The sequence below is a fragment of the Panthera leo genome, chromosome B2 (genome assembly GCF_018350215.1).
Source record: "Panthera leo isolate Ple1 chromosome B2, P.leo_Ple1_pat1.1, whole genome shotgun sequence".
Classification (NCBI taxonomy): domain Eukaryota; kingdom Metazoa; phylum Chordata; class Mammalia; order Carnivora; family Felidae; genus Panthera; species Panthera leo.
In genome coordinates, this window is record NC_056683.1 from 17367593 (window position 1) to 17394636 (window position 27044).

At 45.6% G+C, this 27044-nt stretch overlaps 1 protein-coding gene across 2 annotated transcripts in view; it reads left to right on the forward strand.

The window, feature by feature from the left end:
• NEDD9 (neural precursor cell expressed, developmentally down-regulated 9) overlaps positions 1–25152 on the forward strand; it is a 181892-nt gene extending 156740 nt beyond the window's left edge. For both annotated transcript variants that reach the window (XM_042937903.1, XM_042937904.1), the window contains 5 exons: positions 17653–17754; positions 18484–18585; positions 19531–20766; positions 22104–22193; positions 24263–25152. In XM_042937903.1, the coding sequence (XP_042793837.1) occupies positions 17653–17754; positions 18484–18585; positions 19531–20766; positions 22104–22193; positions 24263–24772 (2040 nt within the window). In that variant the 3' untranslated portion in view covers positions 24773–25152. The remainder of the gene's footprint in view (positions 1–17652; positions 17755–18483; positions 18586–19530; positions 20767–22103; positions 22194–24262) is intronic.
• Positions 25153–27044: the final 1892 nt, after the last annotated feature.

Below are 27044 nucleotides of genomic sequence, written 5' to 3' on the forward strand. Positions count from 1 at the left end.
CCAGAGGGAAAAACAGAACAGTTGAAAGGTGTAACTCTAAATAAATAGCTTCTCTCATTCTTATTCCTGGTTGTTTGCACCTTAAAAATAGCTCTCCCTCATCTGAGCTAGCTTGAGGCGGACAAGGGAGGCCGAAACAGGAAATGCTTGGCTGAAAGGTGGTGGGGTCTAAACTTTCATCACAGTTTATTTTGGCAGGAAGGTGACATGTTTTCCTTTTTTAGACTCAACCTTTTTTAGCTCCAAGTCTGAAAAGTCTTTCAGACTTCTTCCCATTTTATTTGCTGTAACTGCACTGCAGCCCTGCTCCCTGGCCCTGCATCCTTTTAAAGGGGAGACACTTTGACCACGCCTTCCCTTGGATTGATGCTGGGGTGTGCGCTTGAGCTCAGAGTTTTGTTTGCTTAATTCCAAAATCTGTGGGACATTTTATGTTTAGCAAGAAGTAGGCGATTCCGGTAGGAGGAAGCCAGCTTCTGAATTGGACCTCTGCCAGTTCATATAGGGGGTGCAACCAGACGGGGGGTGGGGAGACCTTACCAGAACTGGGGAGTAGACAATGACTGCAGTGCTAAGCTTCGACCAGTGGGGGTCTGAAGTGGTAACGTGGCCACACAGATGGACTAGTCCTGGCTTCTCCCTGCCAAACACCAAGTGTTCTACAGAATATCTTGGCCTCACCTTGAAAGTCATTTTAGTGACTCTGGTTCCCTACACTGCCTGCCTCCATCCTGTCCACTGGGCCACTGGCGTGAACCCCCATGGGCTTGAGGAGGAAGAACCTCTTCCTTCCTTTCCTCTCCTTCTCTTCCTTCCTTCCTCTTCTCTCTCCCTCCCTCCCCCTTCCTTCTCTCTCTTGCTTGCTCTCGCTCCTGCTGTTTCTCTCTCTCCCTTCTTTCCCTTCCTTCCTTCCTTCCTCCCTTCCGTCCTTCCTCCCTTCCTTCCTTCCTCCCTTCCTTCCTTCCTCCCTTCCTTCCTTCCTCCCTTCCCCCCTTCCCCCCTTCCTTCCTTCCTTCCTTCCTTCCATCCTTCCATCCTTCCATCCTTCCTTCTTCCCTCCTGGTGGAGATGGCTTGGCTGCTCTAAAAAGATAATTTTAACCTTCTAGGCAATAATAGCTGCTTGAAAAACCTCTGTCAACATCCGCCTCTCTGTAGGAATCTTATCAGTGGGTGAGAATCACAGTACTGACTTAAGCCAAGGCCCCAGGAGTTAATCCGAGTGCAGCAAGAATCAGGAGGGCTTCTTGGGTTTTGTTTTTGTTTTGTCTTTGTTTTGAGTTCTCCTTGTAGCTGACTCGCTACAAGTTTTCTCTTTACTTTCCCATCTTTTAAAGGGTGATGAGCCTAGCGCTAGACGTTTCTGGTAGTTTAAGCGATGGTCCCTAAAAGCTGTTCCAGAAGAAAAAGAGGAGGGCAGTGGAGCTTATTCTAAACCACTAAAGAGAGCTTTTGGGGAACAAAAGAATCATCTGGAGAGGTAGGGAAGGTGAGTTGAAATGCAGATTTCCAGGCCGTCCTCACCAGGGATTCTATTCCTGGGGCCTGGGATCTGCCCTGGGGTGAGCTCCTCCACTAGTTCTGAGAGAGGGGATCCAGGACTTCATTTTGAGAAACTCTGTGAAGTGACCATGAGGGCGGTTGGCTGTGTTCCCATCTGATTGTGATGCGGGACTTTCCATAGTTAAAGATTCCCTTGATGTTGCTACAGAATATGGGCTTCAGGAGTTTTATCCACTAATGAATCATTTGAGAGGAAACACAAAATTCTGCCTTCTATCACTTCAGCTTTGCTCTTTGGCAACCTGCAGCCTCCACCCACCTAAGAAACCTCTACCCATCCCAACGACGTTACGCGACATGCACCACTTACTACGTCAGGGGCTAGAAAAAGAAGGATAAGGATATAATCCCCACCCTTTTACGAAACAAGACAGCATCCGTGTTGTGCCAAGAGCGTGGTCTTTGGCGTTAGGCTGACCCCTGGCTCTCTTCCTTCGTAGCTGTCCATCCCTTGGCAAGTTACTCAACTTCCCCAGGCTTTTGTTTCTCCATCTGTGAAATGGGAACAATCACAACTGCCTCACAGAGTTCTTGTGAGAATTGAATACAACAGTCTACAGAAAGGATCTGGCCCGGAGCTGAACATAGCAGGGGGCTTAAAAAAATCAGTTCCTCTTCCTTGTTTGTCTTTCCTTTTCTCAGACTTTGTTTCGAAGGGCCTCAGCCCTGTTTGTGTTTCTGAATGTACATCAGATGGGCACGTACTTTATTGCTAGCACATATGCTGTTCCTTTGAGCGCGTGGCTCTCTCTTTGGTTCTACAAGAATTTTGCACGGAGTAGAAAAGAACGCTTAAAGTTATCTGGAAACCATATACACTGACACCTTTCTTAATTTCATTGGCCTTTTTCACTCTGCGTTTGTGTGCAGTGCCGTTTTATCCATGAGGCATTGCGGGCAGAATGCCCAGGGCCTACAAGAATGTTTGAGAGCTCAGATTAAAAAAAAAAAAAAAAAAAAAAAAATTGACTCCTAGGTATGACACACCAAGACTGCAAAGTGTAAATCAATAAACATTTACACAAATGTGCAGAAAGCCACTTAAGGTCAACCTCATTAATTGTTACATTTACGGCTCATAGCTATTTGATTATATTTGAAAACAATTTGTAGGTTAGATTCTTCTTGCTTTGCGAAGATTTCTAAATATGCCCTGTGATTGCCAAGAACTCACAGGCAATTTTAAATTAAATGAGTTACTCATAGTCCAATCATTTGGAAAGCTAAACTGTGTGTATTTTTTAATGTTCTCAATTTTTTACAAGTGACAGTTCTACTTAATAAGGGACTACGGTTGGGAGTGGAGCCCCCACACGTCTAAAAGCCTCTAAAATAGCCTCGTTTTTCTGCTTCACAGATCAGTTAAACTGCCATCTGAGTTGGTCCATTCTGTGCCTTGATCGGAATCGAGAACTATGCGTGTTTCTGATTACTTTCTGGACATGTCGCTTTTATTCCCAACTGATGGAATTAGGTCTGTTTTGCATCCTTCTGAAGATCAGTTTTGAGCTAAATTATAAGCTCCATAAAGGCAGGCAGGGTTCAAGGCTGCCGTTTACTTATGTCATTTACATATACAGCATTTACTGCTATAGGCTGAGCTCATAGCCAAGTGTCAGCACACAGCTAACAGCCACTGAACGAATGAACAAGGCGGAAGCAAGAAACGAAGTGTCTAATTTGAGTTGACTTTTAAGTAAACTGAAAAGCGGTTCCGATCTTATCACCCATCGGACTATCACGCACTGTTCAAGTCTTATCACCCAGCTCATTACCATCTGTGGTGATTATGTGTCAGATTCCATATGGTAGTTTTCCCCCTAGAAGTGTCTTGGAGAACGCCACCATCTCTTTTCTGGAATTATAACCATCTATACACAACAAGTGAGCATTCAAAGCATGAATGATGTGAAGTTCAGCTTGTCTGAGAGCCTAGCTTTTACACATTTTGCCCAGCGGAGACAAGATTAGTTAACGCTTCTGTCCTCACCTAAAGAGGAGAACTGCACTTTTTTTTACTGAGGAGTAGAGCTGCCTTTGCATAATTCTGTTACTTACTGAGAATGCCTTCCCTCCTCTATTCTATCTGTAAACTCCTGTTCATCCTTTAAAGCCCATTTCAAGGTTCATCTCCTCTGCACGCCAGCAGTTTTCTCCCTCCTCTGTGGTCCCCAGAATATGTTGTACTTTTCACTTAATCTCAAGGGAGCTCATGGGTTCATCAAAACACTAATGGCCTGCCATCACAATGTGTATGATGGGCTAGGCTGGAGCTAGTAATGCATTGGTGGTAGCACTCAGAAAACTCAAGTAACAGGGCGCCTGGGTGACTCAGTCGGTTAAATGTCCGACTTAGGCTCAGGTCATGATCTCGCAGTTCGTGGGTTTGAGCCCCGCGTCCGGCTCTGTGCTGACAGCTCAGAGCCTGGAGCCTGCTTCAGACTCTGTGTCTCCCTCTCTCTTCTGCCCCTCCCCTGCTCACACACTCTGTCTCTGTCTCTGTCTCTCTCTCTCTCAAAAATAAATAAACATTAAAAAAATTAAAGAAAACTCAAGTAACATTAAGGTTTATCTAGACCCCATTACATCATCTCTAAAAACCATTTCTTACCTTCCAAAATGGGACATGGCTGAATGTTGGCAGGAGATGATGAAAAGATTTTAGCCAGGTCTTCCGGGTCCATTCCTGAAAGGTAACATAAGAACCAGAAATAGATTCACTACAATATTTGTACCTTCTTAGACACTGAGTCATCATGAATTACACACACACACACACACACACACACACACACAAACACACACTCTAACCCAAAGCCATTGGTTAGGGAACCGAGGATTTCCCATATTGGGATTTGAAGCATTGTGAAATCTGGTTGCTCACGGCAACACTCCGTTACCAGCCAACTAACTCCTATACATTAGCAGTATGATTTGTCTATCAACAAGTAAAAATAGATTTAGAGGAAATGAAATCTCCCCAGGAAGATAAACTCTGACTTCACCTCACTTTCCTTTGTTGCCTTCTTATACACACACACACACACACACACACACACCCTGAAAAACAGCAGGGAGAATCAGAGTTTGACAGGGCACTAGGTACATCTGGTTTCTTCATTTATAAACTCAATGAAGTATGACTATGTTTCAGAATTGTGCATCGCTATATAAAGATAATCCAAATTTAAACGATTTTCCCCCTCAATACATGGCTCCAGGGTCTGTGTGGAGAAGTGAACGTTCATCTAAAATCCCTACCCACAAGGGTCAAGATGAATTTTAAATCTTACACAGAACTGGAGGTCCTTGAGCACTTAGGGGCAGGACTTTATGAGCTTACTTTGAAAATGAGAAGTCTCTCCTCCCAGCCGAGCCACCCACGCCGGGGGAATGAGCAAACTGTAACACCTCCCTAAAAATGTACAAAGGTCTTTTTTTGTTTGTTTGGTCAATGCCAAGGCCTTCTAACTCAGTTGCAGTTTGTCACAAAGCTTAGAGATAGTATATATTTCTATGAATGCATTAGCAACTCCTTAGGAACCCACACCAAAGCAAACAAAGGTAATTTTCTTTCCTTTTTCAATGATTTCATGCTATGTGAATGTGCTTATCACAGTGAATAGGTCAGATATTGTGTGTGGTATGATGTCTGGCTGAGTGGATAATGCTGTATTTGTGAGGGAAAGGAAAGAATGCATTTGTTTATTTGATTTGATGATAAAACCGAGACTTAATATTGGTTGAACGCATCTTTAAAAGCAGGCTTATGTTGGGGTGCCTGGGTGGCTCAGTCGGTTAAGCGTCCCACTCTTGGTTTCAGATTAGGTCATGATCTCATGGTTCGCGAGATCAAGCCCCGTGTCAGGCTCTGTACAGATAGGAACTTGCTTGGGATTCTCTCTCTCTCTCTCCCTCTCTCTCTGCCCCTTCCCTGCTCTCTCTCTCTCTCTCTCAAAATAAATAAACTTAAAAAATAACAGCCTCGTGTGGGTGCCTTGTGGAAAAAGCTAGATGCCGTCAGAAGTACACTTGCTTCTCAAGAGTGCCACCCACCCAGTTGTCAAGGGACACTTCTAGAGAGGTATGCTGCTCCTGTTGAAGGAGTCAGGGTGTGACTCACTTAGGACAATGTGTCTCCTCTAAAAGTTCTATGTAATTCCAGTAATATCTGTAGAGTACCAAGGAATCCTCTGTTTAAAGGGACTCCAGAGAAGGTCCATTCTTGAAGCAAAGAATCTTCGGCAATGCCATAATCACATCTGATTTATCGGAGTAAATTTTATTTGGTTTTCTTAAAGCAGAGTGTGCTTAAACGAATTATTTTTCATAATAGCTATTTATTTTCAAATGCACCACCAACTGACTGCATGGCCTTTAGCATGCTATCAAGTGGCTCATTTTTCAAGATAGTTGTAGAACTAAAGTGGGGGTAACCCAAAAGTGCCCTGGAGCCCTGGCTCCATGTTAGGGACCTTATATCCATAATCTCATCTGATCTTCTCAATAGCCTCATAAGATGTTCATTACGACCTCATTTTACAGGGGAGGAATCTGAAGTCTGAGAGGTTAGTTAACTTGTTGAAGGACATCCCTCTAGTAAGAGGCAGCATTGATATTTGAACTCACATCTGTCCAGCTAACGGTTGATGTTGCCCAGCCCTAAAATAGGAAGGCATGTTTAGGACACTTTATCAGCAGTTCCAGCTCATCAGAGTCCTGGGTGCTAAACAGCATCCACTGGGCCAGGAAGAATGAGAGGCACTTCGGAAGGCTCCCATCCCAGATCAGGAGAGTAGCCTCCGTGCTGAGGGAATGTGGGTTTAGGAAGGTGGGAAATTCCCACCACCCAGGTACAGTGGTCAGTTTCATGGCAGGCTGATCCAGAAGTCCTGAGCAGATGATTAAGGGGATGTAAAGACCGTGGTACCACCGAGAACATTGCTGTGCTGGCTTTCTCTCTCATTGGAAATACCACCTTGTCACATGACTTCAAATTGGTCCAAATGGAGGACTTCATGTAACCAGACACAATTGTCCCCGTTTATCCACCATTTTGCTCTCACGATTTCTGTTACCCATGGTCAATCACGGTCCGGAAGCAAATGATCCTCCTTGTCACGTACTGACATTCCCCTCACCTGACATCTCTTCACGTAGGCATTTTATCATCTCACATCATTCTCAGAAGGGTGCGTACAGTACAATAGGAATATTCTGAGAGAAGGAGACCACACTCACATAACTTTTATTATAGCATATCATTATAATTGTTCTATTTTGTTATTGTTGTTGTTAATCTCTGACTATGACAAATTGATAAATTAAACTTTATCATAGGTATGTATGTACAGGAAAAACATAGTATATATATAGGGCTCGGTACTAACCATGGTTTCAGGCACCCACTGGTAGTGGGGGGGGGGGGAGGTCTTGGAACACATTCACAAGGGATGAGGGGAGACTGCTGTATAGTTAAATCTCCCAGAATGGTCTTGCCAGGGAGAGGGGACCCCCCCCCAAAATTTAAGATACCCAGATTTCAAGTTTTGCTTCTCAAGCAAGGAAGTGAGTTTCTTTGTGAAATTGGGAAAGTACTAAATTCCTAGTAAATTTCTAATCTGTCTTGCTAATGTCAGCAACAGGAACACTGAGAAAAGTAGTATGTGCCCAGCCAACCAGGTTCTCATTTACTTTGCTGTCATTAACCGTCTGAATAACCTCTCTGAACTTCAGTTCCCTGAACTGTGAAATGGGGAGTAGGGTTGAATTGTCTCTAATGGTCTTTGCTAAAATTTTATGATCCAGATATCCTTATCTGATTCTTTCCCAGAGTCACTTGAAAAGTTTAATAAAGTGACTTGACCTCAAGATTCTTTAAAACACAACACAAAACAGGGGCGCCTGGGTGGCTTGGTCGGTTAAGCGTCCGACTTCAGCTCAGGTCATGATCTCATGGTCCGTGGGTTCGAGCCCCGCGTCGGGCTCTGGGCTGACAGCTCAGAGCCTGGAGCCTGTTTCAGATTCTATGTCTCCCTCTCTCTCTCTGCCCCTCCCCTGTTCATGCTCTGTCTCTCTCTGTCTCAAAAGTAAATAAACGTTAAAAAAAAAATTAAAAAAAAAAACACAACACAAAACAACAACAACAAAAACAAGACACGCAGGCACTGATATAAATTTCGAGCTGACTCCGTACGTTTTGGCCAATCTTTTTACTCTTCCTGTAGGAGGCAGTCCACCTTCCCATCTAGAAATCGCAGTCACCTCTAGAAGATTGAGCTGTGGCGACAGAAGGCAGGGAACAGGTGGAACACAGGAGGGAGGGTAGGGGTATGCTGAGCCAGGGAGAATCAGAGTTCTCACCCTGTCCCCCTACGTGGGAACATTTCCAGAGAGCGTCTTGTTAAGGAGAACTGTCTTCCCTGCTTTGCTACCAAAAGCTAAGAGAGTGTTTCATCCTAGACCTTGTCATTTTCTTCCCATTTTCCTGTGTTTAATCTTCTCGAATAAGGCAGAGGCCCTTGGTGGGTCAGGTGTCTCTCGAAGCGACATCCCTGCCGCAGAACCAAGTTCTGCCACGTGCGTGGTTTGTTCCATCAGCCATTGCATCTTGTCTCCCAGTTAAGCCGTGGGAGGAACCGAGAGCGCTAGGCATTTGGGTCTAGAAATTCTCATGCCTTGATCCCTTTCCATAATCACATCCTCTTCAGGGCGGTCTATGAGCATCTCTCTAAAATGCATTTCAGGGGCGCCTGGGTGGCTCAGTCAGTTGAGCGTCCGACTTCGGCTCAGGTCACGATCTCACAGTCTGTGGGTTCGAGCTCCGCGTCAGGCTCTGTGCTGGCAGCTCAGAGCCTGGAGCCTGTTTCCAATCCTGTGTCTCCCTCTCTCTCTGCCCCTTCCCCAGTCTCACTTTGTCTCACTCTGTCTCTCAAAAATAAATAAATAAATATAAAAAAAAATTTTTTTAAAAATAAATAAAATGCATTTCAAAATCTAGATTTAGTGCTCAGTGGCCTGTTGCATTTATTTGGACATCAAAAGAACCAGAATGCCCATGCCGTTACAGTTCTCAAAGAGCATTTCGGTCCGCGGCATATAAAAAATGACTGGGGCACCCAGCTCTGTCACAGGTCACGTTCGGCTTTGTCCAGAGGAAGACCTCAGCCCCTGAGGAGCCCCGACGTCACTTCCCACCATGTCCTTTCACGTTAAATCCTTCTAGCTGCTCTTTGGCGTTTGGTCCCTCCATAACTAAATATTGCTTTAGCACTTGCTGCACAAAGAGCTTCCAGAAAGCAGCAGGGGAGGCATGCTAGAGGCTTGACAATTGGGGCACTGTTTCCATTGAGTGTTTGGCCTCCTCAATGCTGTGTCCAATGAAAGTGACCCAAGAGCCCCGTTCCACTTCTGAGCCTTCGGTCGTGACTTTCTCCTCATTTGGAAAAAGAGACTGGCCGCGACGTAGACTGGCTCGCAAAAGGCTTGGTTCTCGCATGAAATCAGATGTCGAGATGCCTTTAAAGGAAAGTAAATCACCGCCCAAATACAGAGGGGGAGAAACCTCCATGAGCACAAGAGAAGCATTAGGAAGGGTAACCTGTGCACTTGGCCCGTGAGGGTGTAGTTTTAAGGCCAGACTGCGTTTTCATTATATTGTTGCTGTGCGAATAATAAATGAGCTCACTGCTACACCCAAGCTGGGCAGAGAGAATTTATAGAGAATTAATAAATCCAGTGTAGGCAACATGTGGTCTTTCCTCCCGTCATAGAAAAGAAACTAGTAATCTTGGATTTTAAACAGACAGACCTCTATAACTTTGCACTTTCGGAAACCTGGATCCAACTTCTAATGGGCAGGCAGTGATAATAGTGATGTTTCTCTTCCTAAGGGTTTTCTTTAAAGGGAAAGGGTCACACAGTTCATGGGCTTTAAGACAAAGAGGTTGTTATAAGATCTCATAAATACTGTGGGGGTTCTGTTCATGCTTTTTAAGGGCATTTACGTGAAAGAAGTCCTTTCCAGCAAGCAGTCTGAGAAATCTAAAGACTCTCGTTAATGCATGAAACCCAGAGATAGTATAAATAAAACAGGGGGCTCGGGGAGATTAGAGCTCGAAAGGAAGCAATCTAATTTTGCTGTCCACATAAGCCGAAACAAAGAGAAAAAATGCAAATGGCTGACTGCTAATTGGTGAGGCCTACTTTTGAATTCAGACAACCTCAGGTACTGTTAACGGTGAAGTTATAAATCTGTAGTGTAATTATTATGGCACAGCAGTACTTTTTAACTTCTCCTCGATTACTCATTATATTTCCTGAGCACCACCTGGGTTGCCTAGTTCTTGACTAGGCCCTGGGGCGGAACACCAGGAGCCCGTTCCACACGTTCCTGCTCTGCTAGATTGATGGGAAAACTCCACTGGTCAATTTTCAAGGCATTATCTGGATATCAGGAGAAAGGATTGTGTCATTCTGGCCATTGCTGATGTTGCTTTGGAATGTAGAGACTTAGACCCAGAGAATTAAATCATGGGACACAGCAACTAGGACAGTTACAAAAGATGCCTCCCTCCCCTTCCACGCGGGATTTCCTGTTATTCTTTAAAAATTCTGGGGGCGCCTGGGTGGCGCAGTCGGTTGAGCGTCCGACTTCAGCCAGGTCACGATCTCACGGTCCGTGAGTTCGAGCCCCGCGTTGGGCTCTGGGCTGATGGCTCAGAGCCTGGAGCCTGTTTCCGATTCTGTGTCTCCCTCTTTCTCTGTCCCTCCCCCGTTCATGCTCTGTCTCTCTCTGTCCCAAAAATAAATAAACGTTGAAAAAAAAAAAAAAAAAAAAATTAAAAAAAAAAAAAAAAAATTCTGTTACAGTTGGGGAACCTGGGTGGCTCAGTCAGTTAGGCATCCGACTTCAGCTCAGGTCATGATCTCACGGTCCGTGAGTTCGAGCCCCACGTCAGGCTCTGTGCTGACGGCTCAGAGCCTGGAGCCTGCTTCTCATTCTGTGTCTCCCTCTCTCTCTGCCCTCCCACGCTCACTCTCTGTCTCAAATAAATAAACATTTCAAAAAGAAAAGGTGAAAAAGAAAATTCTGTTAAAGCTATACAAAATTACATTTTTGTGATTTTTGTAACTTTTGAAACAGGCATCTCTCAAATGCAGAAGTATGAGCAATAATATTGGTAATAATACTCCAGAACAGTTCACCTGTGCTCCTCCCCATCCTATCTCAGTCCCTCATCTGTTCCACCCAATTCTTTCTGTCAAACAGTAGGATTTTTCCGCTTCCTTTGCACTGTTTCTGTTCTTCCTTATGGTTGCCGGTAGCATGGCAGGAGGGAAGGAAACAAAACAGGGTTGAGTGTTGGAGGAGAGAGATGAGAAGTTGCCATAAGCGGTGAGCGGTAGGGCTGGCGTCAGAAGGAAGCATGGCAGAACATGGCAGGAACTGAGACCCTATTAATCGGCTCCCATAGGATTCTCAGGGCGAGGAGGGTCTGCCTTCATGATTGGCACAGCCTGTTCCCTCCCGCCTCGGCGTGCCAATGAACTGGTGGCCTGCAGCTGAGAAGCTAACATCTCCCTCACCCCAGGGCCTCCACAGCAGCTACGCCCCACTCCCAGGCACCTGCCAGCTGGCTCCCCTTTCAGGGGGTAGAGTGGATGCCCAAGGAGACCTTGCTGAGACCTTGGCCCCATTGATATCATGTGAGCAGGAGTTGTTCTGAGAGAAAGTGTTTTCTTCTAGACATTCCAGTTGGGAATGTGCCCTACTTCTTGGTGAGATCCTCTTGATAAACCCGGCTTGTGATCTTCCACTGAAAAGACCTTGTCTGAAGAAAAATTCAATAAGGTGTCCTGGGCTTGGGACCTCCATGTTTCTCTTGGATAGTAGGTTTATTTTGAAGTCTCATAAAGCGTGTTTTCTCCTGGGGTTCTCCACTGAAGTGTCTTGGGCTGTTATGGTGATAACTGTGACAATGACAATACTGATATGACCACAGTAAAATGGTCACCCAAGTAAATCTACTGATGGTCATCAAGAACCAAAGTCTCTTGTCACTTACTGCTTTGATTTGAAATTCCCATTGCCTCATAGACCTCACTAGGAACAGTCTATGCTTTGTAAAGATTAATTTATTTCTATTTGACTTATATCTCACTGATTAAATCTTGTTTGCTCCCGTGGTTTAATCATAAAACATTGTGAAAGCAAACAGCCTCGAAGTCTGTGATCACTAAGACACAGACCACATCCTCATCATATAAGGAAGAAAGCAAGAATCCTCTGTTGTTTCTCTTCTTCCATTGTCTTGTCTCCTGTATTCCTGGTTACCTTTGCATAGTGGACATTGTATTTTTGAATATTTGTAAGAAATAATTTAAAGCCCATAAAGATGTTCTCTAATTCCAGACAGGATTTTCTTTCCTTCTGCCAGCCTCACAGCCACACGTAAATCTAATTTCAGGCTTTGAAATGTTCTTACCAACCCCAGTGAGTGAAAACCTGGCTTTAGCTGGTGCAAGGGTGGGTTCCCTCCTGGGTTAACTCTGACTTTTACATGCAGCCCTTAGGATCCCAACCCAAAGAGGGGATGGGTATCAGAGTCTCATCCTTGGTGAGCCCTAGAGTCTGATGCCCCACTCACCCAAAGAAGCAGTGAAAAGACACACTGTGGCCTCTCCGACGCCTGTCCCAGATCGACAAATGCCACCAGGAAAAAAAGCAGCCTCAAAACTTGGGCTTACCTCTGGGGCCGCTTCAGCATCCAACGGTTGATTTTGGCTCAGGTCACCATCTCACGGTTCGTGAGATAGAGCCCTGCGTCAGGCTCCTCACGGACAGTGTAGAACTCTCTCCCTCTTGGAGATTCTCTTGGAATTCTCTCTCTCCCTCTCTCTGCCCTCCCCTGGCTTGTGCATGCACACGTGCGTGCACTCTCTCCCTCTTTCAAAAATAAATAAACTTTAAAAAAAAAATGGGGGCTTACCTCTATGAGTTCCTTCTCTACTCCCAAATTCGGACCTGATAACTCTTTACTATCTTGTAGTGCTTTAATGCTATTAAGAAGATTTTTAGCATCTTTTCCTCATTTTTTTAAAAGCTGTCTTCAGTAGGATGATCGATCTGAATTCCCTGGTCCACAATTTAAGTCCAAAAGTGGAATCTGTATAATGCAGGTGACAATTATAATAAAAACAACTAAGGCTTAAGGGGTTTACTCTATGCCGGGTACCTTATGTCCTTGATCGCATTTAATACACTAATAGGCTATAAGTATTATTATTTCCATTCTACTAATAAGGAAACTGGCTTCAAATGGACAGATGCCTTGGTCATGCTCTCACGTGTGCTAGAGTCAGCCTGCCTGAGTCCAGCTTATATTTTCAGTCACTCCCCCCATCAGATCTAATCCTTCTTTCAAGGAGCTAAAGACCTAGTGTGGCCATGGCCTTTGACACTCAGCTTCTCGTGACACATGTCAGAAGTCCTGTTCCTTTCCATTGTATTTTCCTTCCAATATTAAGGTAAAATGCAGAGTTTGTTTTGATTTCTTTTTGCCAGACCTCCCCCCCCCCCGCCACCCGCCATATGTTTCTAGCATGTGGCTGAGAAGAACGCAGATGTTCATGTCACACACGGGCTCTAGACCGGGGAAAAGGAAACCAGCTAGCAGTCCTTGTTGGCCTCCAGTTGTGGTTTGTACCAAGTAGTGGTGTAGGCGATCATTCTTCCATGGTTTCTGATTTCTCGATTGGATCTAAGATTCACTCAGCTTTTTTGGCTTCTTCACTTGCCTGACGTTACCGCATGGCTGATCCAGCCAGCTCTGCCCCTTATCCCATGAGTCCCACTCATCCTCGAGCTGACTCACCTGGACACCAACCTTATCCCATACAGGCAGACCTTGTTTTCTGCCCTGGCCAGTTCCACACCATCTTGCTTAAGAAAAGCCTTGAGTTTTCCTGTAGTTTGTTAATATCTTCAGCCAATGCATTTATCCAAGGCCTGCTGTAGTCAAGGCCCTGTACTAGGCCCTGCAGTCTCCACCGTGCTGAGAGAGGAAATGAGGTGCCATGAAACAGACCACGAGTGATAAGTACCATTAGGAGAGGCATGGATAACATGCTTGGGGAGTTCTCAGGAGGGAGGTATTATGTCCGTCTGGAAAGCCCTGATGGGAGAGGCACTCAGCTTAGCCTTGAAGGTTGAATGAAATTTGAACTTGAGGAAAGGAAGGAGAACACCTGGCACGAAGATACAGCGTGGGTGAAGGCACAGAGGTTCGACACGCAGGGCACGTGTACGAAACGGTGTGGTTCTGTCTTGCCGAGGCATGGAGTCCGTGAAGAGCTTTTTGGGCCCTGCGCTCAGAGGCTTTCAAGATATTAAAGGGAGGATGGCAGAAATACACAGATGAAGGCAAGAGCGGCCCCCTGGGGGCCAGAGATATGTTTAGCTTGGCCAAGACGCCGCTTGAAATATTTGAGCCAATTCTGGAAATCGGATTTCACGTTAAAAAAAATAATAATAATCCAGACTTCCGGCTTCTCCTGAAAATTCGAGAGACTCGGCAACGTGGGGTGCATTTTTTCAGGGTGGCGGTTGGCGGGAGCCAAGCAATGGCCGCTTTCCATCCGGAGGGCGTGAGTTCTGTCTCCCCAGCACAGAATCCCAGCCTGTTTCTTCCTTCACCGCACCTGCTCAGCCCCGCAGGTATCTAAGTGTGAGGCCCTCGTTGGCTACAGGGGTAGGAATAAGCCCACGCCAAAGGCTGTCCAGTGTGAGTGGCGCTGCCCAAGGACCCCTCTTCCAGCTCTCTGACTCACACGTGCTGGTTGTTAGTGTTCCCTGGCCCTTGCTGCCACCCCAAACACAGGCTCCTCTGCTCTAAAACGTCAGCATGCGTGGCTCTCAAAATTATGAGACCTGGAGGTATTTACAGCATCTCTGAAAGCAGCTCTTGGCGCCCAGGATCTGATGCTGAAAACGGTGTGAATCCAACGGGTCAAAGTGTGGGGTGGGGTGTGCCCTGTGTTTGCTTGTTTTTATGCAAAGCACATTCATTGGAGAGTGAACCTAACCCCAGTCCCTGGACTTTGGATACCACCCTGCTAGGACCCGGCCTGGGAGATTTATTAAACGGGCTATTCCTTTCCTAACTGTCTACATCTGCCCCTTCTTCTCTGCCTCAGAACTCTTCTCAAAGCGTCCACCTTCAGACTCTTCAGTTAGTTGACAAGAACGGAGTACTAACAGCTGAGAAGCTATCAGATTCCTCATGGGACAGAAAATTCGTAGTTGGGAAATGCAAATCCTCTGCCAAGGTCATCGGGAAAGGGGTGGCAGTAGCCATTGTCAGAGAGCCCCAGAATTCCCCTTTTTAGCCCCGTTTGCATCAACTCTAAGGAACTAAGGGGTCGATTGGGTAGCTCCTGAGGCTAAGCCCTTGTAACTAGAGATAAATGTGCAGAATAAAAGGAATGCACAAAAGAAAAACTGACGGAGGAAAAAAAGGAAACGAAAAGCCTGACTTCATTTCATTGAGGAAAATAGTTTTGATGTGCCCTTTGTGCCCATTGTCCATCAAAGCCTTGCCGTGCAAATGCCCAGGAGTGTGCCTCCGAAATTCACATCCTCTTAGCTAGACCTTGGTGTTCCTCCTAGGCTGAGGTTCAGTAATTCTGGGGCCCTAGAAAGGTTGTTTTTTGTTTTTTTTTTTTTTTTTTTTTTTTTTTGTACTGTGTCAAGCGGGAAGAAAAGGTCTTATGACCACAAAACTGGATACTTTGTAAGGTACAGAACAGTCAGCACTTTCCTCCGAGGAGAGAACACACAATTGGCATCAAAGTCGCCCAAGCAACGGGTTGAGGAGGACAGTGTCCAAAAGTAGAAGACTTCCAGCTCCTCGTTCCTGCAGACGTCACAGAGTGGGTCGCGGTATGCCGTGGATGTGTCCGACCAGATGCAGAACGCGGGTCCCATTTAAAGGCTATTTGTGGACCGGTGTGAATTAGATGGTACCATGGGGAATGCTGGAATGGGGGGAGAGATTGTATTTTGTTGGCTTCTTCCCCCTGTGGTTTTCACCATCTGTTTCTTTTAATGCATAAACAAGGCAAATGACTGGTTTGGAATGCAAAGTTTTTAAAAACCAGATGACCACAGGCATCCTCTAAATGAGAAAGAGAGAGCGAGTTGAGGTTCTGTGACATTTGTCAGGAAGTGAGATGTTAAATACCGGGAAGCACTAATGCTCACTGCCAGGGAAAATCCACAGAGGCAAGGAAAAGCTTTGTCTATGACCCTGCCTTTCCGACGTCTTGCCATACGTTTACATTTCACCCAGGACTATTTTCAGACACCGGCACCACCCCCCCTCTATCTCCCAGCTCCCCCTTCCCATCTTTAAACTAAAGATGGAACCACTCAGCTGGCCTTCAGCATAACCAGCCTTGGTTTTCCATTAGCATTATTACTATCTTGGCAACCTTGGGCAGAATCCACTCTGAGCAACTTTCAGACTGAACAAAAGCTGTGTTGTTGCACAGGTTCTATTACAAAGCCAAAATAGAGAGCTATAAATAGAGAGGCTGATGAGATAGACTCCAAGAAGATACTTCATTTCTCTCCTGGACAATAGTGAGTGGGGGGGAAAAATTATCTAAGGGCACTAGGAACACAGTGTGTTTTTCTTGAGCAAAGGGCATGCCGCTTTTAAAAGGAAGATTTGCTATGCACAACACAGTGGCCACTCTATAAATGGTTCTGTATGCTCCATGCCAACAAGCCTTAAAGCAATAGATTCCTTTTTTAAAACCCAAGGCGGCGGAGAGATTTGATGGGATGGTGACTGTGTACTAATCCCCTTTACCTTCATCTCGAGCAGTAATCAACTGCAAACACCGGGATTTAAGCGTCTTAGAGCTCCCCCGGGGAGAAGGGTATTGATGCATTTGGCTGAGTTCCACCCACTTCAGCATAAGATGAACGTGAGCATTTTTCACATAGTTTTGTAGGCAGCCTGACGCCAGAAATGTTCACATTAGAGAAAGGATAAAAGATGATGGTTTCTTAGGGAAGAACCAACTCATCCTAATTTACAAAGTGTTCTAAAAAAACCATCATGGGTGATGCTAAGGTGGGCGCTATTAGTCATTCGGGGGTGGGGGGGGGGCGCGGTTAGGCAGAAACAAGACCCTGGTAATTTAGAAGCCCTTGGGGGACTAAATAGGCTTCCAAATGAGTTGAAGTTCAAAAATAATTTCTCTACCCTTGCTTAGGACACAAGGAAGGCTGTAGATACAAAAATCCCAGCCTGTCAGGTGAGATTCCTTTCACTGGCATTGGTTCCAGATGCCACAGTTGTGATGAGTGTGTTTGACTTCCCACATCCCTTGGACATAGGTACTGTCTGGGATGGCTGCTTCCCTGGTGGAAACAAGAAAATGATTAGACACATGACCTCTGTTCCGGGTGGCTCACAGGTCCATCTGTCATTTGTTCCAAAGGTTAGATTGAAAGTTCCTGGAGGCTTCTGAGAGCACCACTGTCTGAGCGTTACTTTCATAAAAGTGCTCTAGTGACCTATGGAATTTTAGTTATAATAATAATAATGTCACATGAAGAGGCATCCTGGGGAAGGTATGAGAGGAATTTTAAGTAGCTGAACTCTCTATTTGCATTATTCACTTTACAAATAGTTTCAGAGCCTTTAAAAAAAAAAGTGCACCTTTTTTTTCCATTATCTGTGGTTTTGGTGCTCCAAAGGGATGATCTAGGACCTTCATAATTTAAAAATGATTCTCCCTTAAGTTGCATCCTGGGAATTGAGACTTTGACCTACTTTGAGATGATTTGTCACCATGAGGAAGAGGGTTGGAGCTATTTCAGGGATTTGTTCTTTGCTGGGATACAAGAGGGGATTTAAAAGTGTTCTGACTTGATGTCTCCTTGTCTCCCTCCTTTTCTGTCTTCCGTTCTTTGTTTATGGGGGAGAGGTGAGGGAGGAGTGCCTGGTTAAGAGGCTAAGAGATATAGTAGGACGGGGGCTTGGAAGTTTACACCTCTGTGTCTTCTTGCCCACAGGTGATAACCCCCGTGAGAACAGGACAAGGCTACGTGTATGAGTACCCGTCCAGATACCAAAAGGATATCTACGACATCCCTCCTTCCCACACCACTCAAGGGGTATGTACCAGGGCCCTGGTCACCAGCAGAGGGGACCACTTCAGGGTGGTATTCCTTCAAAGCTACAGAGCAAAGGGAAGTTCACAGATTAGGTGTGTTTCACGTGAAGAATTATTAAGTTCACCCATCCAGAAGCCATTTTAGCCAATGTTATGTAAATTATGTTTTCTGGGGGCGCCGGGGTGGCTCAGTCATTTAAGCATCTGACTTCCGCTCAGGTCATGATCTCACAGTTCGTGAGTTCAAGCCCCACGTCGGGTTCTGTGCGGACAGCTCAGAGCCTGGAGCCTGCTCTGGGATTCTATGTATCCCTTTCTCTCTGCCCCTCCCCTGCTCACATTCTTGTCTCTCTCTCTTTCTCAAAAATAAACATTAAAAAATTTTTTTAATAAATTATGTTTTCTGGATTTGCTTTATCAGGAAATCCTGATAGGCTTTTACTTGACAAAGCTTTTATTGCTTATCATTTTGTTTCAGGAAGTGTAAATTTTAAACCACAGTTGAAAGTACAGTGTCGATATTTCACGTAATGTCATTTTTATATGCAGTCTGGGTCGAAAATTATGAAATATAAAAAGCAAAATTCCATCAAGCTCTTATGTAGAATGCAGTTAAAGAGCCAAGGTATACATAACCTGGCAAATAAATCCATAAGGAAAGGCTCAGTAGTGTAAAAAATGACAAGTATGCGACATTTCTGTTCTGGGTAACTCAAGTGTTTCTCTTCAGGTATATGACATCCCTCCATCATCAGTCAAAGTCCCTGTGTTTTCAGTTCCAGTGGGAGAAATAAAACCTCAAGGAGTCTATGACATCCCTCCTACAAAAGGGGTAAGTGACAGAGCAGCCCAGAAGGGGTGTGTGTGTGTTTATTGGAATAAAACAAGATGGGCAAACCAAAGGGGAAAAACTAGTCTTTCTGAGAGAGTGAACAAGAGGAAAGAAAGGCGATAGTTAAAGATGAGTCTAAGGATTCCAGGGGCACGCGGCTGGCTTAGTTGGTAGAACACTCGACTCTTGATCTCGTGAGTTCGAGCCCCGTGCTGGACATAGAGATTATTTAAAAAAAAAAAAAAAAAAAAAAAAAGTGAAAGGAAAAAACCACCTCAAAGATAAGTCTGAGGATTCCATATTTAGGGGACTGTGCTAAAAACGAGGTAGTCCGTAAAGGAGAGCCAGTAAGAAGGTACGATAATTCACTTTGGCAAGCAACTAACACATATCATATTTATGGAAAGTGTTACAGCTTCCTCGGCCCATAGACAGGGGTCAGTGTGTTTGATGCACTCTGTTATCTGCTGGGGTATGCCTGCACAAGAAGTACAGATAAAGGAACTGTGTGTCAGAACATTTAAGCAACTTACGCAGCATTTCACGGCCGACAGGTCCAGGGAGAGACCTTGAGTCTCCCGACACCCAGTCCTGTGTGTTAACACGTAGTCTGCTGCCCAGCCCGGCTCAACCGAGGAAGGAGGCCCGGGAGGTGGTCAGAAACGCGGGACTGGGACCCAGGGAGGGCAACTCAGCCAGGCTCACAACTCACACACAGGTGGCACAGAGGCCACGGGGCGGGACGATCCTGTCAAAGGATGAGGGACGAACAGAGCCGAGCAGAGCCTTGGGAAACACTGGCCGTCAAGTGGGTGGAAGGTGAAAAACAAGGAGCCAGAGAGGCGGCCTGAGAATTCTAGCCTCATTTTAATGTCCTTTTCCATTTCTGCATGTTCGTATGCGCCAAGCAAACAAATACCAGCTCCTGCTTCCTTTACTTTTCAGGTATATGCCATTTCACCCGCTACTTGCCGAGACGAGGCAGGGCTGAGGGAAAAAGAGTATGATTTCCCCCCTCCGGTGAGGCAATCGGGAAGGCTGGACGTCAGACCAGAGGGCGTTTATGACATCCCCCCAGCCAGCACCAAGCCAGTGGGGAAGGACCTCCGCATAAAATATAACTGTGATGCTCCGGGAGCCGCTGAACTGGCCACACGAAGACACCAAAGCGTTTCGGTGAACCACCCACAGCTGGGACAGTCACTGGGCGCCCAGAACGATGCATATGATGTCCCCCGAGGGGTTCAGTTTCTGGAGCCAGCGGCAGAAAGCGGTGAGAAAGCAAACCCCGAAGAAAGAGACGGCGTGTACGACGTCCCTCTGCACAACCCACCAGATGTCAAAGCCTCGCAGGACGTGGTGGACAGTATCAACCGGTTATCTTTCTCCAGCACGGGCAGCACCAGGAGTAACATGTCCACGTCTTCGACCACCTCCAAGGACTCCTCGCTGTCAGCCTCCCCGTCTCAGGACAAAAGGCTCTTACTGGATCCAGACACAGCCATCGAGCGACTTCACCGGCTCCAGCAGACCCTGGAGACGGGCGTCGCCAGCCTCATGGCGCTGGTCACCACAGACTGGCGGTGTTACGGGTACATGGAACGACACGTCAACGAGATCCGCACCGCGGTGGACAAGGTGGAGCTGTTCGTGAGGGACTACCTCCATTTTGCCAAGGGAGCTGTAGCAAACGCTTCCTGCCTCCCCGAACTCGTCCTCCATAACAAAATGAAGCGGGAGCTCCAAAGAGTGGAAGACTCCCACCAGATTCTGAGCCAGACCAGCCATGACTTAAACGAGCACAGCTGGTCCCTGAACATTCTGGCCATCAACAAGCCCCAGAACAAGTGCGATGATCTGGACCGGTTTGTGATGGTGGCGAAGACAGTGCCCGACGATGCCAAGCAGCTCACCACAACCATCAACACCAACGCGGAGGCCCTCTTTAGACCAGGCGCGGGCAGCTCGCACGTGAAGAGTGGGTCTGGGAACATCATGAACTCCGCTGAGTACCCACACGCTGCGTCCCAGATGCAGCTGCTGCATCCCGGGGACCACAAGGCCCAAGCCCTCACCAAGCCATTGCCCCCGAGCCTAGGCAAGGACCAGCCTCCTGACTGTAGCAGCAGCGATGGGTCTGAAAGGAGCTGGATGGATGATTATGATTACGTCCACCTACAGGTAAGGAAACCAGACCCATAAAAGCACCTATACTCGTGTCCAGAGAGCCTGGGATTGATACCTGTACGACTGGTAGGCTGGACTGCCGGAGGGGAGAACATGATTACTGGTTCACAAACAAAATTAGTAGTTCACAGGTGGAGGCGATATCGTACTGTTGGGAGAACACTGGCCGGAGAGTCCTGAGTCCCCGGCTCTAGACCTTTCCCCGACACTAACTAAGTGTGATTGACTTCTCAAACCTCCCAGGGTTGTAATTTCTTCATTTGCAACATGAGTGAAGCACAGAGTTGGAGCGATCCATTGATATGCCTCAGGCAAGCAGAAAGAGACTCCCCAAGTAGGAGAGTGGGCCCCCAGATAATCATATCCTCTCCACTTCTGTTGGCGTTCTGTCATATAGTTCTGCGTGGTATTTTATTTGAAAAAGGAGAGAGGCACCGTTAAGGAAAAAAAAACGCAAACCTCTATACCAAAGCATGTCTAAGGTCCCTTCAGCTCTATAATGTGTGTGTGTGTGTGTGTGTGTGTGTTTAATTACTTACAGAAAAACTTAACCCGACCTCAGGCTTACCTTAAGGAACACTGGGCATTTGTCAATTGACGTAGAACTTAACCAGCACATGGGAAGCTGGACAGGCACAGTTGGCCTCCTGCAAGTGGGAAATTCTACGAAGCTGACCTGGGATCCCTTTCACTTTGGGGAATTCAGACATTCTACCAGGGTCCATTATTTAGAATTTGGTGTGCTGTCTTATTTCACTTGACTGAGAGGCATGGATTATCCTGAGAACTGATGAACTACCACAATTCCCTTGGGTGCAAGAGACTGGGGAAGGGAGAGAGCTGAGCCCGCCCTCCCTCCCCCATCTCCCAGTGCTAAGGAAAGGTGTGGAGAGAGAGTAGATGGGGGCGTTCACCATTCATATGGCGGGTTGTCCAGCTCTGTCTGTTGCAAATACCGACTTGGTGTAGAGTCATAGATGATTCAACGAAACCAGGAGCGCAGCGTGGATCCCATTAGAACGCCGAGAAACAGTGTTGCTTAAGGAGGTTTGAAGGGGATTGTGGGTCTCCAAGAATGGTGAAGTGGAGCAGAGATGGTGGCCTCTCACATGGACACAGACTTTACTTTTCAGCCTTGACCTACATGGTGACTCTGGAAGTCTGGCAGAGAAGCACACCAGGGCCTGGGGTTCACAGGGCCTAACTGGGCCTGTGGGAAATAGCCAAGGCATTGGAAAATGAAAGGGTGTTTACACGTTTGTCAATGAAATTGTTAGCATAAGTGAATCACAGGGGTGATGTAATGTTTTCTTTGTGTTGGAAAATAATAGGGCAAGGAGGAGTTTGAGAGGCAACAGAAAGAGCTGCTGGAAAAGGAAAATATCATCAAACAGAACAAGATGCAGCTGGAACATCATCAGGTAAGTTCACTCAGAACAAAACCTAGTGGGTATTGAAAAGATTTCCCACTTAATAAGGAAGGTGTTACTTCAAAAGATTATGGTTTTGATCCTTCCAGCATACTTTGGCATAAATAGGCTCTAAGGCATATAATAGGGTATAAGAACAAAGAGAAAGTTTATAGCGTTGGTAATCCAGCTGGTGTTCCTGGATTATGTCCAAACAGCCATTTTTTTCCGGGCTAATTCTGTATATCTAACATATTAGGACTCTTTGGGTTAAAGCTGTTGGTCTCAAGGAGCAGGACCCACTCAAGCCAGCCCAGGCAAACAGGTTTTATAGTAGGGGGATGCAAGAACAGAAAATGCAGATACAGCCAGGTCTGATGAGAGCTAGGACTATAAATTCTCTCTCCTCCTGTACTTCCTTTGCTTTTCTCTAAATCTGCTTCCTTCTCTATTTTCTAGCAGTTTCCTTTGCTTATCTATTCATTTGTCGCCCCTCTAACTTTACAGAACCCATAAATGGCCACTCAAAGTCCTTTCTACAGATGGCTTTTCGTCTCAGCTTCCTCAGCTGATGGTTTCCTACTGTGGTTCATCAAATTCCTCGAAAAAAAAAAAAAAAGAGCCTAATTGGGTCATCTCTATCTCTCTCTCTCCTACAACTCAAGCCTATGGCTTGGCTGTTTGTTCTTGGTCCAATCGAAGAGAACGAGGGCAGGATCAAATGTTTTCAAATGACATGCAAGCTCTTAAACAAGGGATTTGGGCAGGGCAGGTTCACTCAACAGTTGGGCATGAGTGGGGCTGATAATGATGGGTATTGCTAGTAACTGGGCACAAAAATAAAAAGCAATGGATTGAGGACTTATAAGCCTTTTAAATTGAAACGAAATGGCATGCAGAGACATGTCCTTGCTTTCGGACCAGCCAACTATGTGACCTCAGGCAAGTCACTTAACCTCCGTGAACTTCAGTTACTTACGTATAAAATGAGAAGATCCCCCAGCTCTCCATCTAATAAGATGATACATTTATGAACATATTTGCAACAGCATAAACGAGATAACTTCAAACATCACGTTGTACCTGGTTATATCCGCTTTGGCATTTGGCAAGTAGGACAGCAGGGCTTTGGGGAACTTGTTGAAACCATAGCAATTCCTAAGAGGAAAGCAGAGTCGGTTGAAAAGTAAAGCTCATTGTGCATTTCTTGTGGGGGAAGCTGGACGAGGCTATCCCTACTCTGACTGAGCCCCACCTTGGAGCAGATCACTGAGTCCTAAGCTAAGGTCACAAATAGTCCTCACCTGCAAAAGAAGGGTCTTTCCTGAGATTTGGTAGAATAGCATGAAATTATTATCACTGCAGCTTAAATAATACACCAGCTGGACGCAGGAAGGGAAGAAAAAAGCTAACGCTCATTGAGTCTGTGTGTGAGGAGCTTTTCTTTCAACAGCTCTGAGCAGCTAAATGGTATGATGCACAATTATTCAGATTCCCATAGAGACGCTCTTCTCCACAATGTACATGTATTTACGTGCATTAGTCTCTCCTGTAGTGCTGGATAATAACATTCACGGATCTTGACTGAAAGAGTAGGAGAAATGGAAAGGGGTCACAGACTGTCATTTATCTAAGAGTCTGGAAGGGACAGAGTCAAGGCTTTCCCAGAGAAGGAACCAACTCTCAGTTTCCCTCGCCACCACTCAACGTTCAATAAACATTTACACAGAGGCTACAATAAACCAAACACCATTCTAAGCACTCTGTAAACCTTAACTCATTTAACCTTCATAAAGGTGCAGGTAACAGAGCTGAGTCTAAGGGCGAGCTGCCTTCCAGCCTTAGGGCAGAAGAGACCAATGCGCAGTCACAGGGGCCTGAGCTGGCCGATCCCTTAGGGATCCTCTACGTTTCACACTTTAGGAAAGTCAGACAACCTGACCAAGGCCTCCCATCTAATGAGCACTTGACTCTTGTTGGGGATTAAAATCCCTGTCCTTGAACTCCAAGCCCCGGGGTTCATTTCCGGCACAGCGCACTTGCCTTACCCTTCAGGAAATCTGCTTTTTGCTTCCTTGCAGCTAAGTCAGTTCCAGCTGCTGGAACAGGAAATTACCAAGCCCGTGGAGAACGACATCTCCAAGTGGAAGCCCTCTCAGAGCCTCCCGACCACAAACAGCAGCGTGGGCTCTCAGGATAGGCAGCTCCTCTACTTCTACTATGACCAGTGTGAGACCCATTACATCTCCCTCCTCAATGCCATCGACGCCCTCTTCAGCTGTGTCAGCTCCGCGCAGCCCCCGCGCATCTTCGTGGCCCACAGCAAGTTTGTCATCCTGAGCGCACACAAACTGGTGTTCATTGGGGACACGCTGACGAGGCAGGTGGCCACCCAGGACATTCGCCACAAAGTGATGAACTCCAGCAACCAGCTCTGCGAACAGCTCAAGACTATAGTGATGGCGACCAAGATGGCCGCCCTCCATTACCCCAGCACCACGGCCCTGCAGGAGATGGTACACCATGTGACAGACCTGTCCAGGAACGCCCAGCTCTTCAAGCGCTCTTTGCTGGAGATGGCAACCTTCTGAGAAGGGCAGGAAGAAGGGGGAGCTGAGCGCGCCACCAAGGAAAACTGGAAATGCTATCTGGTTTTTGTAAATGTTATCTATTTTTGTAGATAATTTTATATGAAAATGAAATATTTTAACATTTGATGGGGTTAGATGACATTCAGAAATTCAGGGAGCTCGAGGGGGAATTTTTTTTTTTCCTGTGTGGTTCTTATGTAAACACGTAAGCATCTAAGGCATCAGCTGTACAGAAACGTGTCCATGTGCGTGTGTATGCCTGTGTATGCACGTTCGTTTGTAGACGTCTGTCCGAGACATTCCATTAGAAAACATGAATTAAGAAGCACCTTAGTAACCACCTCCTAATGCTGCATTTTTTTCCTTTTTTTTCTTTTTTTTTTTTTTTTAGAAAACATACCAGCTAGTTGTAATATTGCTATATGTATACTAGCAATTATCCTGAGCCTGTCACTTCCAAGTCTGGGAAGCACGTATACATGCAAATGTTCACCTTCCAATAATGAGGCATGATGTGACTTGTTCTTGTTTTGAGGCCCCTTTCAAAGTTGACCTTCTCGGGCACATTGTGGCAAAATGCCGCACTTCTGAGGGAGGAAGCCCTGTTAGAAGTTTCAGGAAGTGTATGTTGATTCAAGCACCGATATTTTAGAAGTATTTCAAGGCCATATCCCCAGTTGGGGCTGGGTTGTTTCAAAACAGAGAGGACATCACAATAAAAGGAGAGCACATGTTTCCCCGGGGCTTTTTGATCATCTGCGTTTATGAGTGATTTGGCCATGAGGCTTTCCAGAGGGTGTTTTAAATTTGCAAAGACCAGATTATTTGCAGCAGGAATTCATAAAGACATATCAGACTACGATTGTCCACAAGAAGAAGGGATGGTTCCGTTCTGTCAGGTTTAAGTAGAGGCCTTTTTGGACTCTCAACATTCACTTGGGTGCTACCACCGTCAGTACCTGAGGGAAACTGACCAGTTTCTTAGTCACTTAAAGGTTAAGAGCCTCCAGGCCACATCCTACTCTATAAGAATCCATTGCTTGATCTCGCACCCTTCTTCAAACATGCAGCTGCTGACCCAACACTGAGCCCATCGAGTCTTTACAATTCTGTCTGGCCCACGGCCCTGTGTAAACAGCCCATTGCCATCTCACAGCTCAGCAAAGTCCGTCCCCCTTAAACCTGATGGTGTTGGCACAGTACAGACACAACACAAGCCATCAGATTCATCTTGGGGCAGATGAGACCTTTCCTACCCAATGGGTAAAGGTATTCTCACATTACCAAGTCAGGAAGCATGTTATCTATAGGCTTTTGGTCCCGTTCTTATTTAATGGTTCTAGTCTAGCCTATTGGAAAACGTTTTTATTTTGCAATATATGCCTTGACTTAATTAAGCTTGCTTGTTTTAAAAGCCAAATCATTGGAACAGGAAGGGATTTAAGAGAGAAGAATGTGCGATCTAAGTGTGATGGAAAAAAAAAAAAAAATCAGTGAAACATCATAGAAGGTGCTTTTGAAAACAGCCGTAATTGTAGCTCTCCAAGTTCTCTGTCAAAAGATGATTACAAGTTGTATGGTTATATGACAAGTAAGTTTGTAGGGAGGAAGGAGACTGCTGAAAATCAACTAAGCAGGAGTTCAAAAGTGTCCCTATAGATTCCATTGTATAATAATGTGTATTTCTTAGGAGATGACAGACTTGTTCTAAGCTACATGGTGACATTTCACGTTTTCGAAACCAAAACATTCAGTCTGTATTACTCTTTCCCATCTTGTATGTAAAGGTTATTTTTAAAACATTAAATTTTTAGATCTCGATTTCCAAAGGCACTGGGCTTTCTTTTCCATATTTCTCTTTGTCACAGAGCAATACTAGAGATCTGGATTTTTTTAGGAGAATTGAGAGTTGTGTATTCTTTCACTTGGTGTCACTTCAGAGTGTATTTACATATGAAGAAAATTCTGTGATCTGTGGACATTGCCAAACCCAAATATCTGGAACAAGGCTTGGCTTCCCCAGAAAGCCTGTCCATTTAAATCATGGGTACGATGATTTCTACCATCATAATACGGATGATACCATTTGTGAGGTTTTAGAATCAAAGAGAGTTGCTTAATTCATTTTGGAAGAGACATAAAGAAACAGTTAAAAGAAAACTAGATTTGATGAAAATTAGACATTCATATCCACGTAAATTATTTTTAATGTTTAGCCCCCTCTTTCACACAGGTATCCTAACTGTGAGATTAACAGATGAAGTTATTTGTA